Raw genomic sequence first — 20,002 nt, 5'->3', positions numbered from 1 at the left:
AAAAGTTAGCATAAAGAACAGCTCTAGCATACTTAAACAATAGTGTGGAGGAGGGAACATGACATGCAGTGTTTTTAAGTATTAGACAAACTTCCAAGATCAAAGTGTCTTAAACTAGGCTAACTAGAGATGAATTACCATATTTTCACTTAATAAATAATGATTACAGATAAGTTATCTGCTGCTACTGGCTATTCTGCCAGGTTTAGTCATGCATTTTCAGTCTTAAAATAGTAAAATTTATCCTGTTAGTTTATGCTATTATGTGGTGAGCTATTCTGTTTTATGGAAATATTGGAGGAGCTGAACCACGAAGAAAGTATGTCCTTTGATTAATTGAAAAACTAGAAGATTCACAGATTAGGTACAAAAGAATTCTTAACTATTGGAACACCAAGGTTTCTAGATTAATTTTGTGGATGAAGGCCAGAAAGAACATGTAATTGAACAGTCTCTTTGTAGCGAATGTTGTAGTTTAAATTGAGTCACCTACTTTTTCCAGGTATGTATAACTCCACACTTTCCCATCAGCAAACATGCGGGATATAATCCTGCCTTGTTTGTCTAAATCTGTTCTTTCACTCATGGCACCACGCTGAAGTCCAGCCAATCGTCCATTGAAGAAATAAGAGACATTCACAGCAGCCAGCCCACTGCTGGGTAGCCAAAGAAAAGGACGTCCTAACTGATCATAAATTATCCGCAATGTAAATTTTCTGTGATCATCATATATTTTTTCTGTGCGTATATTCCGGTCATAATCAATGGACAACAGGTTCCTTCCATGGACCTATTCAAATAGAAATAGGCTGTATTCAGTGATCAGTAAGCACTAACCCATTGTGCTAATGTCTACATTGAAAATAATAAGTATAAAAATAAAATGTTCCAAAACTTACTAAAATTTACAGGATTTGTAATGGCTTCATTTTCACAATTGTTCCCTAACCCCACGGTTTTATTGAGATATTTGCAACATCCACGCAGCCTGGCTTAGTTGTAGTCCCCAGGAGAAAGCCCTAGGCTTGTCACGCTTGACAGCTATACTGTCACCCACTATTCAAAGTATAGGCTACTAGCATTTAGCAGCTAACCACTGAACATACTCAGAGGTCATTTTCCTACTGCTAACAACAATCATTCTCAACCTTTCCTTATTACAACCCTAAGTTATGATATAAAAAATAATGTGCATCTTTATATCCAGCTTTTGGCTGTGAACAGACATCATATTTGTCTTGGGATAAACCATGTTATCCTGGGACAAAGTGCAGCCATACAGACATTATGTCCATTGTCCTAGGATAAAACCTAAAAAACATTTCCTGGATAAGATATAATAACAGTTTACCCTGGGATATTGCCAAGCATGTCTGTATAGGTAGCCCAGGATTGCATCATTGAATCAAGGATAGAAAATTCTGGGATACCTGTACTGAATTGAGCAACTCACTAAAACCTGATTAGAAGGGTGATGTGTGTACACACCAATCCTGGGAATATTTTTGTTCCCAGACAAACAGAAGTACAACTTATCCAGGGATAAATACAACATCTGTTCCTAACCATAAAGAAGGATTTGCTGGACTCCTCTGGGGGTTGAACCCCCCAGGTTGGGAACTCCTGGCTTTAATACTTTCTTAGTTATTCCCTCCATGATCAACTCAGAGGCTTTTTTCCTTATAGGCTCAACACATGCACTATTTTGCAAGTTCATTCCTTTTTTGAGCCTTTGAGCTCTAATCCTAGACAGTACTTCTGGGTAAACTGGACTCCCAGCATCTTGCAAATGTGACTCCCTAAGAAGCAAAAAAGCACAGACCAACTGCAGATGCTTCCTCAGCCTGATGAAGGATGTTTGGACCCAAAAGCTTGTTAAGAAGAATTTTTCCAACTATTTTAGTTTGTCTAATAAAAGATATTGGATTTACACAAAAAACCTTGGGTACAAAAAAAGTTTAAAAAACTTCTTTAGATTGGGTAAATGTATTTCACTTTCCTGCTTTGTTCAATTAAACTTTTCAAAACCAAAGTACAGTATGAAACGTTTCAAATCCACAAGAGACTTTTTTGAAACTTATAAGCAAAACAGGACCAAGGGGTTATAGATATGGCATACATAACCTTAACTACAGTGTTTGCTGCTACAAATTCTATAATGAGTGAGATAAATATTTTCACTGGAGGCTGAGCCAAAGATCCAGGCCAATGCTATAATCTAATAAAGCTTCTTAACTAATTTAATTGTAAATGCACCATTAATAAAGAAGAAGTCTTTAAATAGATATCTTTTGACAGCAGTGACTACTTAAGAAATATTCGTCAGTTCCTGGGAATTTGTGCTTCAGCTTTATATTTTATAGTAGCTTTGATTAAGCAAAATTTTTTCTTATCCAAACTTAAATTGCACATCAAACAATATGTAAATTAACCCTGAGCCATCCTAGAGGACATGAAAGTTATTCCGAGTTATTTTCACTGACAGGGTAAGCCCAATTCCCATCCCAACCCTACTGAATTCCTCTGTAGGAATTCAGCTATACAGAAAGCAATTTTAAAATTAATATGATTTTGTGTTCATAAAGAAATAATTATTTTTAATTATCGTTCATTTTCCTCAGTCTGATTTCCTCCCATTAGTAAAATTCTTTAACACTATTTTCATTTCCTCAGTGGGTAACTCTTAGAAAGAGCTCTTCATGTGGGATTTCCTAGAGAAGGTTTTGATATTGCCATATACAAATTCCGATACAGAGGTGTGTGTGTGTGTGTGTGTGTGTGTGTTTAATACATTGGAAATGCTCAATTATCCCATTTGTTATTCAAGGATCTAATGGGAAAGGAGACTTGGAAGCAAAGCTCAAAGCTAGTGGGCACACTTTCAGAGGTGTGTGCATAAAATTGGTGTGAATGTCAGTTGTGTATGGAAATCCCTTGCTTTGTAAAGATCTGCTGGGAAGCATAAGATAGCTTTCACTACTCAGATATTAACGTATCAGAGACAACTGACATAAAATTAAAGGGAAATTTCTCTAGTGTATTTCTGAACTCTCATAAAAATCTCAGAATATCCATATTTTGAAGAAGAAAAGTCCCTTCTCAAATAAGCTCAGTGAATATATTACCAGCTTTCCTATGTGAGCATTACAAGGCATTTTTAAGTTAATTATTATATAATTAGAGAGCCTTAAATACAATTTCCAGGTTTTAGGTCTCATCTCCTCTGGACCTCTAGTTCTTTGGATTTTCTCCTGCACTGCATCATGACTTTGTAACACTAAATAATGACATTCTGCTTTATTACATAATTGGAAAACACAGAAGAGCAATAAAACCAGGTTTGGGAGCACTATGAAGTTGCTTTCTGAACCTCTGGAGATGCTAATCTAGCGTCACAGCCCAGTAACAAAAGTGTTCCTGCATTGTTTCTTCCTCTGGGATGGATGGCATGTGGGTTCTTCCACCTTGGGTAATTTTTGCAGGCAGTGAGTGAATAGGAACTAAAAGTCTGAAAATCCAGCTCTCTTATATGAATTTTACATCCTTAATATTTTTTTTAACCTCATAACAGATAATCTTTGTCTGAAAATCTGAGTTGAAATGTTCTCTTTTTTCACAAAAAGAAACTGAATATGTTTCATGAAGGTTAATAGGTTTTCTGTCATAGTGAAGTGAAGCACTAGCTTTCTGAAATCATTACACAGAAGAATAGTTACGCACACATAAACATTACTCAGAGAATAAAACAGCACCTGCTTTGATAACTCAGTAACTTGGTTTTCATTTGTAAAATACTCAACACCACAGAGTATAATTGCAATGTCATATTAATTATATAGAAACCCAAACAAATGACTAACTCCTACTTCTTTTGGGAACACTAATAACACTATTACAAATATCATGACTGAAGATTATCTAGCAAGCTATTTTTCTTTTGTTCTGCTACCTACACACGCATCTGTTTCTTCCTTTTGCTGTTGCTGTGTAAGTCACAATAGAGAAGAGTCCTTCCAGAATATGGTTAATGGCTCTTCCAACAAAAATTACTTAAGTGTTTTTACACTGTATGTAAAAAATCCCTGGAGTGGAACCTCCCATAGGGCTCTGTATTACACTTCCTGCGTGACATTCAACATACTCTTGATAATGAAATAGTAGACAATAAAGTGGATAATGTAAAGGTAAAGAATAGGTTTTTGCTTCATTATGGCTTTCTGGAAGTGTATGCATATCCAAATAAAGATGTATTTATAGCAAGAGCTGGGACAGGTAACAACAGTGATGTAGAGATGGGCATCAGACTAATTCTCACCAGAAAACAAGGGACCCCTTGGTATGTAATCTGGTTGCTAGCCCAACCGCTGTGTCTTCACTGCTTTTGTTACCTGTGCTACCCATCTTAAAGTTAGTACAGATCTGTGTTACAATTACATCTTCAGTTTGCTAGGTAGACATAAACTTGGAGTCGGCCTCAAGTTGAGGGGCCAGGTTCCCTACTTTCAGCTGAGATTTATGCTGTCATAGGCAGGAGATATAATGCCTTCACATCCACTGTATAGCCTTTCAGATACACTTATCTCAGCTGTGAGTTGGTGCCTAGATGAGCTCTACACTTGGGACCCTTTCCCCCACCAAAATTCTCTCTGCTATCACTACTAGCAGTCCCATCTCTCTTGCCCTTAGGGAGCTCAGGCAGCTGCATTATGGTTAATACACATGTAGGAGGCTTAGCTTGAAATTAAGTGCTGAAAAGTCATAAATCATGTTCAAATGATTTGATGAGAAGGGTAAACTACAAGGATGAAGCACTGCTAATGGTACACTGTTGTACTGGAGAAGACGCCTGGGATAAAGTATAGAATTACTAATATGCAACCATACAGCTGATGGGATATACTGCAAGGGGTTATTTGTGTGTTAAACAGCAGGAGGTTGCTGTCCAGAAGAAAACAAATGAGTTTGTTATCAGAGTCCTGCTAGCACATAATACTCAAATAATCTTTTTATGTTGGTTTTTGTACTGGTACCCCTCACCACACAGTACCTGAGCTCCAGTCATCAAGAACTGATTGTATCAGACTCCTCTTCCACTTCAGATTGTTTTCTTGCTCTAGTTGCTGCCCATATTTACATAAGAAATTTCAAGTGGGAGACATAATACCAAAAACGGTATTTTCCCTTAAGACATTAATCCCATACAAGGTCAGGCTCTTGCACTAGAGCCTTCCACTTTCCTCTTGTTCTGGGTCTTGGTCCTAATTTTAGGCCTCACTGTGGAGGTACGTGTGTGTTCAGATTGGTTTTAAATACCCACTAGAATCTACCGATTCCTGTTTTTTCTCCCGTTGCTACTGTTATATCCCACATTACTGCATCCTTCTGCCTAGCCTGCTTTCCAGGTGCTTCCTCACAATTTTCCAAACAATTGTTTTATTTTATTCACTAAACAGTTTACAAAGATGAATTAAAATAAATGAGATGCAAATAAATTCTATGCTTTCTCCCTCATTTTCAAATTGCATTTTCAGTCCACTCAACCTATTATAATCTCATGGTGATTTTCATTTAACAGAGCTAAATGGATATGTGATTATTGTTACAGGAACTAACAGCAGACAATTAAATGTTGAGGTGTTGATAGATAAAGCTGTGTTTTGATTTGCATAAACATGATGCTAGAGAATCTAACTCTGGAAAGGTTTCAGTTTTAAGACTTGTGCATTTAGCTAATTACCACAAGTACCTCCATTAAGTTTTTAATTTTTAGAGTAAGGATTATAGCCACTTTATTTTAGGGCCTCATTTATTTTTGTTTTGAAGACCTAGTCAACATGCAGAGCAGATTTATCTTAATAATCAACTTCTGGAGTACAGCATATCAAAAATCAATTATACAGCCCTGAAATCCAGTCATTAAGACTTTAGCTGCTAATCTCATTCTTTTTTTAAAAATTTGTCTTCTACCAGAAAATTACAAGAGCATGTGACTCTGAAGGAATGGGCAGTAGTATAAGGAAAACAGGAAAGATGATTGATAAGTCAGCAGTGAGAATTAGCTAACTACTGGACAACAGAAAACTATTAAAATGTTAACATCCTATATTGCACCTGCAAATTACGAAGCACTTAATTTAACACAGAATATCTAATTTTAACACCACCTCCCTATGCCTATACAGCCTGATCAAATACCTAATGACATCAATAGAAAATTTTAAATTGACTTGAATGGGCTTTGAACCAGGGTCATGGCTTTTTTCACCCCATTAGTCCTAAATCCTTTCCAGTCTGTGCATCCTGGGGCCACTTCATCCACCTCTGAAACTTTGGGCACCTTAGGGGAATGGGGATGAAAAAATGACCATTGTTTTATATAATTAGGCAATTCAGGAAAGGAAATAAAAACAATACCTGTCTCATAGAAATGGTTACTGGAATTTAGGTGAAGTAGAATGCAGTTAGGCAAACAAGGATTCTGTTTGGCTCATGGGACTAATTCTTCTGCAGAATGGTATGTACTGCAAGAGACCCCCAAGGGTCAGGACATCAATCTTCCTGTTAGAAAGCCTACATTTTCACAAGTGCTGTGGGGTCCTAGCACTGAACTAGGCATTTTTACCATCCTCTTCTAATGACAGAACTTCTACAGCCAGTAACAGCTGACTATCCTCATATTTAACTTGGATCTAATTCACTTCCAATCTATGAATCAAAATGGAATAAAATAACCTTCCATATGGAAAAGGAGTCTGTATAGAGGAGAAAACACTATTTTGTAATGACACTTACCCTGAGCTTTCTTCCAAACACAGTCACTTTGCCTTTAATCTGCTCTTTTCTTAGTCGCCATTCAATTGAGTTTAAGCCATTTTCCATTGGTAGGGAAATATTACACCGTCCTATGGTGGGGGTTACAGTGCCGGTCAGGACATGAGGTTCACTGTGGAAGCTAATGCTCATTCCATTGGCATACATCACTCTCAAAGTGCCATTATTACAGAGCTGGTAGCTATTCCTCACTTGATCTAGAGAGAAGAAAATTACGTAGCTACTTTAGTCATAAAAAGAACATCTCACCTAATTTGATGGGTTTTCATGGCACTTCTGTTGATGTCAAGTGAAGTCTGCTTGCAATTACCACTTACATGGTGATACAGTGGAAATTACCATTGCTATTGATTTATGTAAAGAACAACCATATTAATACTGTGAGCCTGCAGAAAAAAATCCCATTATATTTTCCCTTTACTGTTAATTATAAATCAAAATGTATATTGATGTCTTTCACAGCATAATTTATGTGAATGCATTTTTAAAATCAGCAAAACTCAGAGGAAAAATGATTTTAATTCAACTACTGGATCTACCACAAGCCTATTAAATTTTGGGTTATAAAAAGTTTCTGTTGGAAATTTTGTCAGGAATGAGAAAGTAAGCCCCTCTTCTTTTTCTTTCTCTGTTTAAAAACTGCCCTCCCAGCAGACACATGGCAGGGTATTATAGATTAGCTTTAAATCCTAAACGTGTGATGCTCCAACAATACAGGCTGGCAGCAACAACCCTTTGTGTGCGTGGCATTCTTCAATCTACTACAAAAGAGCTGTGCTAGCCAATCAGATGCCTGGCCTTTTTGCTTACTGATAAAAGTTATAAAAATAAACCTGTACTTTTATGGTCATGTTATTCTCTGCCTGGTTGACACCAGTGAGGTCCCTTCTGAAAGGCAATCAGAACAGAGGTTTTCAATACCTGTATAGTGTGCAGCTGCCATCTGAGCATCAATGCCCATCTGACAAAAGGATAACATCTACATAATTAATCATGTGGCATAACTGGAATAGAGTCATTGGAAAAGGATGCATCACAGGATAATAGTCTATAAATGTTGACATTTCTGTCAGAAGAAGACTATTGTCCTACAACAATGTTCTGATGCCAGTGACATTATCTCTTAATTAAAAAAACATCACCCACAGAATTCTTTTCAATCTGTATTTGGTAACTGTGACTTTACAGTACACTACAATATTTGGTCCACATCAGGAAGTTGCACCTAAAGGAGTGTTTAATCTTCTTCATTGCTAATCTCTGGGACTGTACTGGGCCTTTGTTATCTGAAGTGCTGATGGGCAATGAAATCACATAGTAAACCACCTGTTTGTCACTGCAGCATGAAAGGCCCTGATTCTGATTTTACTAAAATGAGTAGATCCAATCAGTTGAAAGAACTTGCATAAATATTGGTGTAGGGCTGGGAGCTGACCTCACTTAAGCTCATCATAGCAAAACCCAGCTGCTCTTCTGGGATTTTACACAGAGTGAGCTAACATTTCGCAACCAAACCTCACTGTTTTTGGCAGTGAAGATATAGCCAACGTTGCACTGAAAGCAAGTGAAGCAAACTTGATATAAATGTATCAGCAGAACCAATCTTCTCCAGCAGGTAATGGTTAAACTAAATTAGACAGCACTTCCTTCTGCTTGCCCTGAAAATCTGCAAGTTTAATAGTGTGCTTATGGGAGTCATTCTCTCTTGTCGAAACGTTTTGTGTTTTTACCAGTTCAGAAGTGTTCAGACCATTTCAGAAGCTCAAATGATTATTCTGAATGGCTACTTTGAATTCTTAGGAGGATACTGGGTGTCTAAGTATGATATGCTGAACAGTATATGTCTGTACCTTGAACTACTGTGTAGGAAGCCTCCACTGAGGAAAGATTGGTAATGACTGTAACATCATCATCTCGATTGGAATTCTCAATATCTATGGTGATAGACTTTTCCATTTCACGGTGAAGGCTGGTAACCACTCCAGTGGGGCGTGTTACATTGGTTAGTCGTCCTTCATGGTCATAGCTAATGGAGAAAGTTATGAGAGCAAAATGAGTATGCATATATACCTGACTTTTCTCTATATGATACATTAAAATGCACCATATTCTTGCTAAAATTAGCATGAAACAGAGTCTTCAAGAGCATTATGATTATGTTCATCATGCTGTATCTTAAAACTGGCAATGTTTATGAATTCCTATTTTTCTAGAGAAAAAACAAAGTCAATCCAGAGAAACTCCTTTTAAAATCAATTGCATCATTTTAGACTGTCACTGGGTGCATTTACATGAGACACTGACTGTGCAGTAGCAGTAAAATACTGTGCAGTAGCATGTCACAGCATGGATAGTGCTCCTGTATACACTACTGAGCAGTAGCATTACCTAAAAGACATTTGTCGACACTACTGCACAGTAACTTCAGTTTCTGCGCATTTATTTAGTATGTGCTAATACAAGTACTAAATAGATGTGCAGTAACAACTGTGCAGTTGCATCTCATTTAGACATGCCCAATGAGAACAGTATTTGGCCTACAGAGTTATCTGTAATGAAGAAATGCTTATTTTAATATTTATACGTCATTACAACTGGATTAAGGTAAGTGGAGTCATAGCTCATTGTTCACCAAAAAATGATACCCAGAGACTTTATAGCCAGTGAAAACTACTGAGTTTTAGGTGACATGAAGATGAACCTGCATTTAAAGTTTAACAGAAAGAAACCTATCTGAGAATGTGATTTCTGTGTGGTCAGTCTTGCATTTTGTATCAAACTTGTGTTCATGAAAATAACAGAATAATAGCACTGTGGAGAGCCAAGTTACAGTGTAGGCTGGTGTTATGCAAGAGGCAGGACACAGCTCAGAAAAATGTTTCTTCATTATCATAGAATCATAGAAAAGCAGGGATGGGAAGGACCTGAGGGCATCTAGTCAGAGAATCATTTAAATAATGATTTAGATGATTGTCCAGCCCTAATGTCTATGAAATCTATAAAATCTAAACCAGCAGTTGGCAACCTTTTCAGGCAGCAGGAAGGAATGATGCAAAGCTTGGTGAGTGGGCAGGAGGGTGCCAGGCCACTGCTGTCACCACTTTACCTTGGCATGGCACAAGGAGGCAAGTGCTTGGCACAATCACTTCTCTGTGCTGTGGCACAGGAAATGCCCACTGCCAAGTGCTGCTGAAGCCCCACATCTGCAGACTGGATCCAGCCCACGGAGGATAGATTGCTAACTCCTGATCTAAACCTTCTCATCCAAATAGCTGTCCATCTTGCAAACTTCAGATGATGGAGATTCTGCAGCTTCACTAAGTAATCTATTCTAGTATTTAACCACCTTCACAGTTAGCGAGTGGTTTTTATACATCCCTTCTTGTTTATTCTGTCCTCTTCAGATACAAAGTTGTCTATCATCATCCTCTCTATTACAACACAGCCTAGTCAGGTATTCCCAAGCAGGGGTTACTCGCGCCCCTGCAGTGACCAGTCAGTGACCAAGGAGGAATCCCTCTGTGACCAATCTTGCTGACCGGGGAAGGAGAGGTATCCCCCTGTGGCTGATTGCGAAGCGGCCATGGCACTCCTGGAAGCAGCAGCAGTGCTCCCAGAAGTGGCTGCAGACACTTCCAGAAGTGCCTTGGCTACTTCTAGGAGTGCCATGGTGCTCGCACTCTGGCCAGTGCTCGCAGGGGGGCACCGGTGCTCCCACCTGCCAGCCCTGTCCATCACGTAAGGGGCTAGAGTAGCCTGTCAGGGGGTGCATCAGAAGTTTCAGGGAGTGCACATGCACCCCTGTGCTTCCCTATGCATCACCACTGTTCCCAAGTTGGTGTTTTTACATTTGATTGCCCTACACTAAGTGCAGGACTTTATACTTGTCCTTACTGCATTTCAACCAATTAGTTTTGGACCATTTTCCCAGTCTGTCAATGTCACTTTGAATCCCTCCACCCAGCTAAGTCTCATCTGCAAAGTTACTAAGTGTGCACTCAATTCTATCCTTCAAGTTATTAACAAAGATATTAAGGCATACAAGACCTAGGACAAAACGTTAGAAGCCCCACCTGATACTTAGTTTGGCACTGAGCCATTGATGACTACTGCATTGTGAACCTTAAACTTCCTTGCTGTTCTAGCTGTGAAACTTCATCTGAATAAGAGCTTACAACCACAGCAGATGGACAATGGACTTTAGTCCACTCTTGTTGGTAGTATAGGAAAACATAGAGAAACCAAACAATTTCTGTACATTTCAGCCTGGGACTAAATTTAAACATGTAAGCTGCCCAACTGATTTCAACATGATTGCCTTCATGACTACAGAAATCTAAAACAGTAATGTATTACACAGACTGCCTGACACGCATCTGAGAATTTTTAGGCCTTTATGAACGTATACATCGGTACCAAGTATTCTAACTTAAAAAAGACAACTATAGAGAAGTGTATCTTACTGAAACCTAATGAAATACTCAGTTAAAGACTGAACCAGTTAGGAAACATAGACTTATTTGTAAATTTTGGAAGCTGAAGCCAGATGGGACAACTGTGATTCTTCAGCTTGACCTCCAATACGTTCATGTAAGGTGCTTATGACAAGATATGTATTAACCAATATGGTTTTTATAAAAGAGAAATCATGCCTCTCTAATCCCTTATAATTCTTTGGGTGTGTCAACAAGATGTTGGATGAGACAGTATTTCATGACATAACGTATGAAAGGCTAGTTTAGGAAGTTCGGAAAATGTTTTTCAGAAAGAGGCTTTGAAGTAAAAGTAATACTCATAAAAAAGTAATACTGATCAAAAAAGTCACAAGTCAGTTATGAAACAGGAAATAAAGATCAATAATAAATGGACAGTTTTCAAGCATGGTGAAAGTCTGTCCTCAAGGCTCTGTATTTGAACTAATATTGTTTATTAGTGATCAGAAAAAGAGAGGGAACATGAAAGTGACAAAATCATTTAGTCTAAGACTAGAAAAGTCCCTGTATACTATCATGACAAAACTAGGTGAACGGGCAGCAAAATGGCAGGTGAGCTTTACCATTAGCAGATATGTGGTAGGTAATCCATACTGGAAAGAATAATTTGAACTACTCCTATACATTGCTGAGTTTTAAATTAACTCAGGAAAAAGGCATGAGGATGGCTGTGTGATACTCACTGAAAATCTCTGCTTAAAAATGCAGTGGCAAACAAATCTTAGAATTCATGGAATGAGACAGAAAATACAAAAAATATTCTAATGCCAGGTATATAAATCAATGGTTGTTTGCTCTCAGATAGGGGACACAGTTCAGTGCTGAACGCAGAAAGGAGAGATTAAGAAATGAATAATGAAAATGACTAGAAACATGGGAAAAGGTACATATGGAAAGAGTGACTGAAAATCTGGGAATGATTTAGTTTATGATTTAGAGGTATGAAAGTAACAAAAACTCTATAATCAGTATTCAAAGAAAATAAAAAGGAGACAGTATCTACCTGTCTTAATATAAAAATGAAATAGTAATGCACCAAATTTACATGTGATAGAAGGGAATGCACTTTCTGTAATATATAATTAATTTGTGGAACTGCCTGCACTTACAGTGAAATCTGATTAATTTGCCTATCGAATAATTTGCCGTTATGATTCCATGCCAGTGCCCCTCTGCCCTTCTAAGTCCTCCCAATTATCAATTCTCAACAATTGGTCACTACTGGATAATTTGCTCATTAACATTCCTGTTGGAGTGGCAGATTAACCAGAATTTAACATAAGATTGGACATTTATATGAATAAGAAAACCATCATTTTACAATTTTCAATATAGGAAGATTATTCTAAGATTGCTCATTTTGCGATTGCTTGCACTTTCTTCTGAAATTTCTACTGCAGGACAGTGTTTGTACCAGCTTGTAGGTCTCAGTACAGACCTTGTAGTAAGACTTGATCAAAGTAGATTGTGTATAGGCTTTGACTGAAGTATTCCGGCCAGCAGCAGAGCTGTTGCAGAAGTTTTCAGTTCTTGCTGGGCACATCTGTATGAGATGCTTAACTGCACAGTAGCGTATTTCACCTCACAGTAAGCATGCATGTCTACACATGTGCATGCTTACTGGGCTGTAAAAACCCTTAATCCTGCATAAATTTGCTGTCTGCAAATGCAGGTAATAAATTTAAGCAGGATTAGTTACTGCACAGTAACGAACTTGTAGACATGACCCAAGACCAAGTTTGTTTCCGACTCTGCCCTGCCACTGGTGAGCTGCCCTCAAGCTAGCCCCAGGGCTCTGGGCTAGGAGCCTCCCAGGGCCCCTGCTTGAGGCTTTAAAAGCCTGCAGGCATTTTGAGCCATGGGGCACATCAGAAGGGAGCCGGAGGGCACTCCAGGCTATGTATCCCCCTGGGCAGGCTGCAGCCTAGCTTTGCCAGCCTGCCTGCACTGCAGTGCCACTGCCTGGTACTGCAGTATCATAAGGCTGCCAGGACAGCGCTGTCCAGGTCAGCAGGATGCTACAGGGTGCTGCAGACTCAGGCCAGGCCAGTCAGCCCACACAGGCCCAGTTGCAGGCAGCTTCTGGCCAGCAAAACCAGTGCCACCTGCCCACAGCCCACCCCCAACAGCCTGCCCTGTGCCTGCAGGTACTGCAGGGCATTGCCTCTGCCATGTGGCTGCCAGTCCTGTGCCATGCATTTGCACTGGGCACTGCAGGCAGCTGCCCAGGCCTGGCAGGATGGGGATAGCTGTGTGGTGGTCCAGAGAGCCAGCATAGGACCCACAATGGCCTCATTCTCCTCATCCCGGCCCATGCCCACATCTGTGCCTATGCCTTTCACCTGGGACCCCAACTGGACCAAGGAGGAGACTAGCAACCTTGTGGCACTGTGGGGCAAGGTGGAGATACAGGGCCAATGCCCACATCTATGAGGCCCTGTCAGGATGGATGCAGGAGCATGGGCATGACTGGTCTGTGCAGCAGTGCTGCACAGAAGTCAAGGCCTTGTGGGCACAGTGGGTCATCATGACCATCTACAGTCATCAGTCCAGAAGTGCCTGTAAGTCCATGACCTTTACACAGCAACTGGCAGCCATCCTTCTGGCCTGGGACCCAGGCCACAGCCTTGATCTCTACAACAGCACAGGTGGCCTGCCTGAGTCCCTGCTCTGGCCTGGTACCTCCAGTGACACATCACCAGAGGAGGGCCCCTCAGGCATCCATTGCCTCATTCCGCCAAACTCTCCAGCTGCAGTCTCCACCAGCAGCTTGGGGAGCTCTGGCCAGTGCCTGCCTTGCCAGCTCAACAACCCCAGGCCAGCCATGAGGTGTAGCTGGCCATGACGCTGCTGGCCCCCAGTAGTGTCAGCTCCTCCCTGTGGGAGGTCCCAGCTTGGTGCCTGCATGGCACATCCCACCATCGGAGGATGCTGCCCAGAGCTGCATGCCATCGCTGACAGTCAGGATGGAGCGGAGCCACAGGCCACACCAGTCCTGGCCATGTGGTGATGAGTAGCTCTCAGGGAGGGTCCTCCTTGCCTTTGCCCCTGCCCCCCTCTCACCCAGTCTGCTCACACTCCCCTGACCCTGGGTTCCAGATCTGCAATGTCTCCCCACCTCCCACAGCACTCAGGGAGGTGGGAGACATTGCAGAACATTATTGAACAACCCATGTCCCAGCTCACACCAGCCACGGCCCCAGGTTTAGCACCACCTAGCTCCCCTACCTGCGCCCAGCTCTGCCACTCACCCTGGCTCCATGTGGGTGCGGAGCCAGAGCTGCCTGTAACAGAGCCAGCACTGCACACCAGCCCTGTTGGCCCTGGCTGCCAGAGGGGGAGCTGCCCATGCCAGGGGACCAGTGCCCACCATCACCCCTGAGTGAGTGCCCCACCAGCTGCACTTGCCACGGCATGCATACCCATGGGGGAACAGCCAGAGGGTGGGGTACTGGCCACCTGTCCTTAGGCTCTGCTCCCTAAATGCCCCCAACCCATGGCCCCCCAACCCAGGACAGACCAGACATTGCAATACTTGTCACAGGGAAGAAGGTGAGTAGTGGAGGGGCTCTGTTTGTTGAGGGGGAGGGGAGGGCTCTGATGGGGAAGGAGGGGGAAGAGGTGCTCCGGTTGATGCGAGGGAAATAGAGTCTTCATAGACTTCATAGACATTAGGGAAGAGACCTTGCAGGAACATTGAGTCCAGCCCCCCTGCCATAGTCAGGAAATCTGCTGGGGTTCAATGATCCCAGCAAGATAAACATCCAAACACCTTTTGAATGAATCCAGAGTAAGTGCTTGTACTACCTCTGTGGGGAATCTGTTCCAGACCCTGGACACGCGAACTGCAAAGAAGTTTTTCCTTATGTCCAGTCTAAACCAGCCTTCCAGGAGTTTGTAGCTGTTAGACCTTGTTATCCCTTGGGAAGTTGTGGTGAACAGCTGTTCTCCCAGGTCCTGGTGTACCCCCCCATATACACTTATAGGCTGCCACCAAGTCACCCCTGAGCATTCTGTTCTCCAGGCTGAAGAGTCCCATGTCCCTCAGCCTCTCCTCATAAAGCTGGCTCTCTTGGCCTTTGATCATGAGTGGCTCTCCTCTGGACTCTCTCAACCCCTCATGAAGTGTAGGGCCCAAAACTGGATGCAGTACTCCAGCTTTGGCTTCACTAAGGCCGAGTAGAGTGGGAGAATGACATCTCTGGTTTTGCTTGAGATGCACTGGTGGATGCACACCAATCTTTGGTTTGCGTTGCCAGCCATAGCATTGCCTTGGTGACTCATGTTCATCTTGTGGTCAATCAAGACCCCCAAGTCTCTTCCAGTCATAGTGCTAGTGAGCATAGCACTGCCAAGTCTATAAGAATGATGCTGCATGTTTTTCCCCAAGGTGGAGTGCCCTGTTCTTCTCTAGATTGAATGCCATTAGGTTTTGGTCCACCGACCTTGCAAGCATGTCCAGGTCAGCCTGTATCCCCAGCCTGTCTTCCAGTGTGACCACCTTCCCCCAGAGTTTAGTGTCATCCATGAACTTCGCCAATCCACATCTGACGCCCAAATCCAGATAATTAAGAGTACTGGCCTGAGTACTGAGCCCTGAAGGACTCCACTGGTCACCTTGCACCACGTTGACTTGTTCCCATCAACTAGTACTCTTTGGGTCTGATCCCAGAGCCAGTTCCACAGCCACTAGATTGTGAGATGGTCAAGGCCACTGTTCTCCAGCTTAACCATGAGGACATCATGCGAGACCAAGTCAAAGGTTGTCTTGAAATCCAGATTTATGACATCAACCTTGTCCCCCTTGTCCAGGCAACGCATCATTTGGTCAAAGAAGGAGATGAGGTTGGTCAGGCAAGACCTTCCTGCAACAAAGCCAAGTTGTCTGGCATTCAGAAGGTTGCCTTCTGTTAGCCCAGGGGTGGGCAAAATGCGGCCCATGGGCTGGATGCAGCTCGCCAGGCCATTCTATTCAGCCCACAAGGCCCCTAAAAAATTTGGAAAATTAATATTTATTTGTCCCTGGCAACCTGTCACACGGCCCTTGATGGCTTGCCAAAACTCAGTAAGTGGCCCTCCACCTGAACTAATTGTTCACCCCTGTGTTAGCCTGTTGCTGATGAATCCCTTGTGATACGTGTGCAGTCAGTGTGGTGCTGGGAGTGGGTGGGGAGGTGGGGGGTCCTTGGGTGAAGATGCATAGGTGAGTTAGAGCGGGGACTGCTGGAGGAGGTAGTTGGCCAGGGCCAGCCACACTTGGTGCCTTGGCCCCCAATGGCAGGTGTCCTGCCACTCCAGGTGGGGCTGGAGCTGCTTTAGGAAGTCCCCAAAGGTGCCCTGAGTCATGTGGAAGGCCTCTAGCCATCGTTCGTTGTCTCAGGTGTGCTGGATGATGTGTTGCCACCAGTCCTGGCTGGCCTGGGAGGCCCAGAGGTGGTGAGGCTGGAGACCCAGGAGGTGATGGTGGCCCCAGCAGTGGTATCCAGAAGCCCCTCATCAGTGCCCCTGCCATCAGGAGCTGCACAGTGGCAACCCTGGGATGGTGCCCTGGGGTCAGGCAAGTGGTCACTGCATGGATGGGGAGCCAGGCATGGTGAGATGGTTATGGGCCAGGCGGCAATCGGCACAGTGGGGGCCAGGAGGGCTCTTGAGTGATCAGCAGGAGCCTGGGGCACTGGTTGTCACTGCCAGTGGCTGGGGTGGAGCAGCCATAGTGCAGGGAGGCACAGCGGGTTAGGAGAGAGCTGCCATGTGCCCTATCACTGGGCGTGCAGCTCCTGGGCAGGGAAGAGAGCAGTGAGCACGGCTGGCTTTTGAAGAGGTCTGTCTGCTGGCTGAAGAGTCTGGAGCTTCCCCTGTACGGCTGCAGGAAGTTTGGGGCTGAGAGCAGTAAATCTTCTCTCTAGTACTCGCATGTGTAGACATCTGCCCAAGAGTGCTTATTCCAGTGTAGTTTACACCCGAGTAAACTGAGCCCAGATCAAATGTATGTGTAGATTCACCTGCTGAGTAGGAACATATCAGGAAATTGATTGTCAAAATAGGAAAAACAAAATGTGTCCTTGGGTAGATAGGGGACGTCTGACGCAGAATAGACCCACAGATAAAGCATATCAAGTACTTCTGCACATACTTATAAGTAGATTAGTAAAAGACAGATATGGTAAAATAGTTTGCCAAATATTTAGCTAAATTTAGAAATAATGTATGTGTGCCGAGATAAGCTGCTAGCATAAAGAGTATATAAGAGGTAGAAAAGGACCAGCCCACTGGAATTATCCCAAAGATTAGATGAAATCTGGTCATCAGTTCTCCACCTTGCACAGAACTCAGATGCAGGAATTGGCAGCCCTCGACATGACTGCTGGCTTAATCACCCAGTCATATTGCATCATATCTCAGGGCGGTGAGCATGCTGTATTGCTTTTGTCTAACTACAGTAACAGAATTGTAACTGCTAAGGTTGTTGTTGTTTTTGACTTAGAATTCTAACTGTTGGGATTTAATAAACTTGCTTGTAGTTAAGGGCAACCAAGTCTTAGTCTTCACACTTGGTAAAAAGACCCATAGCCTCGTTGGACACAACAAGGTATTGGATTAGATGGACATCTATCCTGAGTTGGTAAGACAATTCTTGTCTTCCTAAAATGAAGTACAAGGTGAAATCCTAGATTACTTGAAGATAATGGATTTTTTTCTATTGACCTCACTGAGGCCAAACTTCCATCCAAAATTGCACAACATGTTGGTCAAGAGGGAAGGTAGGTAGAAAAGTGAATGGGGAAGTGATGAGGTCAGAAGCTGTCTCTGGAAATAAAGGCATCAGTGATTCAGCAATGGGCAGCTGAGGAATATGTCCATACTAGAAAATACTGGGGGCCTATAGATAGGCTAAAATATTTCTTGGAGATGGGCAGCAAGACATAAATAAATTTGTAAAGCAGTAACTGTAGTAGAGGATTTGGTACCTAATTGTCAGATGATAGGCATTAATCTCCAGGAAATGCCCTGATCCAGGGCTGTTCGTATTACTCTAAGACAGAATTGTCCAACTTCAGTGTGGACAGGGGCTGAAGGCAGTGCTGGCATGTAGCCCCTGGGCTGTACACGGCTTGGATGACACTCTTTGGGGAGCCCCCCTGGGATATCCTCTATTATACAGGCTGTACTAGTGGCCTGTAGCACCCTGCCACTGGGCTGCACCAGCAGCATGGGCTCCCCTGCCCCTCCCTCTCGGCTGTTCAGCCTCTGCCAGCAGCACATAGCCGTGTCCCCGCTCCCCCCCCCCCCCCACCACTGCAGTGTAGGCTGTGCAGGTGGCATGTGGACCCCTGGGCACAGCAGTGGGAGAGGCAGCCATCTTTCATGGGCCATGTCATAAGACTGAAGATGACCTGTAAGATAAGACACGGGACTGAAGATGACCTTTTATTTGCGAAAGGATGAAGTGGTTTCAGCTGGTATGTACAGGATCTTTCGAAAGATTTAAGGTACTAAGTATAACCACAGAATCATTTCTCAGTCTTTGAGTGCCTGCATTTTGACTGTTAGACTTTTGAAATACATAACTGCTTGACAGCTTTAGAGGGATTTTGCTAGGTCGCTTTCATATATGGTAATGGGTAACAGCAAATGTTGACCTTATATGGAGAAGGGCCACATACATTTAAATATATCCTTATGCCTTATGAAAACAAATCTGATTCAAGGAGAAAACTGCAGCACTCTCTTAGGGCGTTCTGAAGGCCAAGTGGAGTATCATTGGGGACCACTTCAAAGATCTGTTCTTCATGCCCCAAAACAATCTTAAATTCTCCTATGTGAGCCTGCTGTTAGCTATTACATTATTTATAAGCCCTGGCTGCTCATAGCATAAAATGAAGTGCATGTTATATTTTTATTTGATTCCATGAAGTATTTGGGAGATAAGGTAGCACTGTATTTCAGTAAGGTAGTTGGTACAGATATACCATTTATTCCTAAATTTTAATTCTCATTTTGTTATATTACTTTTAAGAAGAGTTTTGTCATTCTTGCAAAGATGTTGTATTGTGATTATGACAACAGGTGCTGATTATCTGTATTTGAATGTGAGAATGTGGTGGTCTTTGAAGCAACCAATGTCACCTTTATGAAGGACATACTTGATAGTCAAGTAGATGTTTCCATCTTTAGTTTACCAAAATTAATACGATAATAATAGAGACAGTATTATCTTCCTGGAATTGCTTGAATATGGAAAGCAATACAGTAACTAATGTTGATAAGAACCCTGCACTTTACTTAAAGATAAATTACCATCTCATTAACAACATTTACAGTCCCTCAGAGGTGGACTAAAGCTGCTAAAGAGTCAGTGAAAGTTAGTTACTTAGGATCATCACCAACAAAATGCCTTGATTTTTTCCTATCTCACTTTTTCCCCTAACAAATATCTACAATTTATGTGGTAGTTTAAGTTCCACCCTTGACAAAGTGTTTTCTGTATGCTTGGCATGACACATGGTCTTGTAACAAAAAATGTCTCTGAAATACAAACAGCTCTGTGAATGGCACAGCACTGATTTCTGTAACCTAGACAGAGCTGATAATATGGTTCTGTTTTTTAATTACATGAATGAAACCCAGGCTATGCAGGTGCAGAACATGATCAGGGTGCTCTAATGGATATAAATGTG

The 20,002-nt window shown here is 42.3% G+C and overlaps 1 protein-coding gene across 8 annotated transcripts in view; it reads right to left on the bottom strand.

The window, feature by feature from the left end:
- Positions 1-20,002, bottom strand: part of TENM2 (teneurin transmembrane protein 2) — a 1,200,689-nt gene that overhangs the window by 9,428 nt on the left and 1,171,259 nt on the right. For all 8 annotated transcript variants that reach the window (XM_090064279.1, XM_090064280.1, XM_090064278.1 and 5 more), the window contains 3 exons: positions 8,682-8,857; positions 6,793-7,028; positions 494-790 (listed from right to left, as the gene is read on the bottom strand). In XM_090064279.1, the coding sequence (XP_089920405.1) occupies positions 494-790; positions 6,793-7,028; positions 8,682-8,857 (709 nt within the window). The remainder of the gene's footprint in view (positions 1-493; positions 791-6,792; positions 7,029-8,681; positions 8,858-20,002) is intronic.

Source organism: Crocodylus siamensis, chromosome 10 (genome assembly GCF_052110815.1).
Source record: "Crocodylus siamensis isolate JL-2025a chromosome 10, ASM5211081v1, whole genome shotgun sequence".
Classification (NCBI taxonomy): Eukaryota; Metazoa; Chordata; order Crocodylia; family Crocodylidae; genus Crocodylus; species Crocodylus siamensis.
Note: the sequence above shows the minus strand (reverse complement) of the source record. Positions and strands in the feature narration are given on the sequence as shown.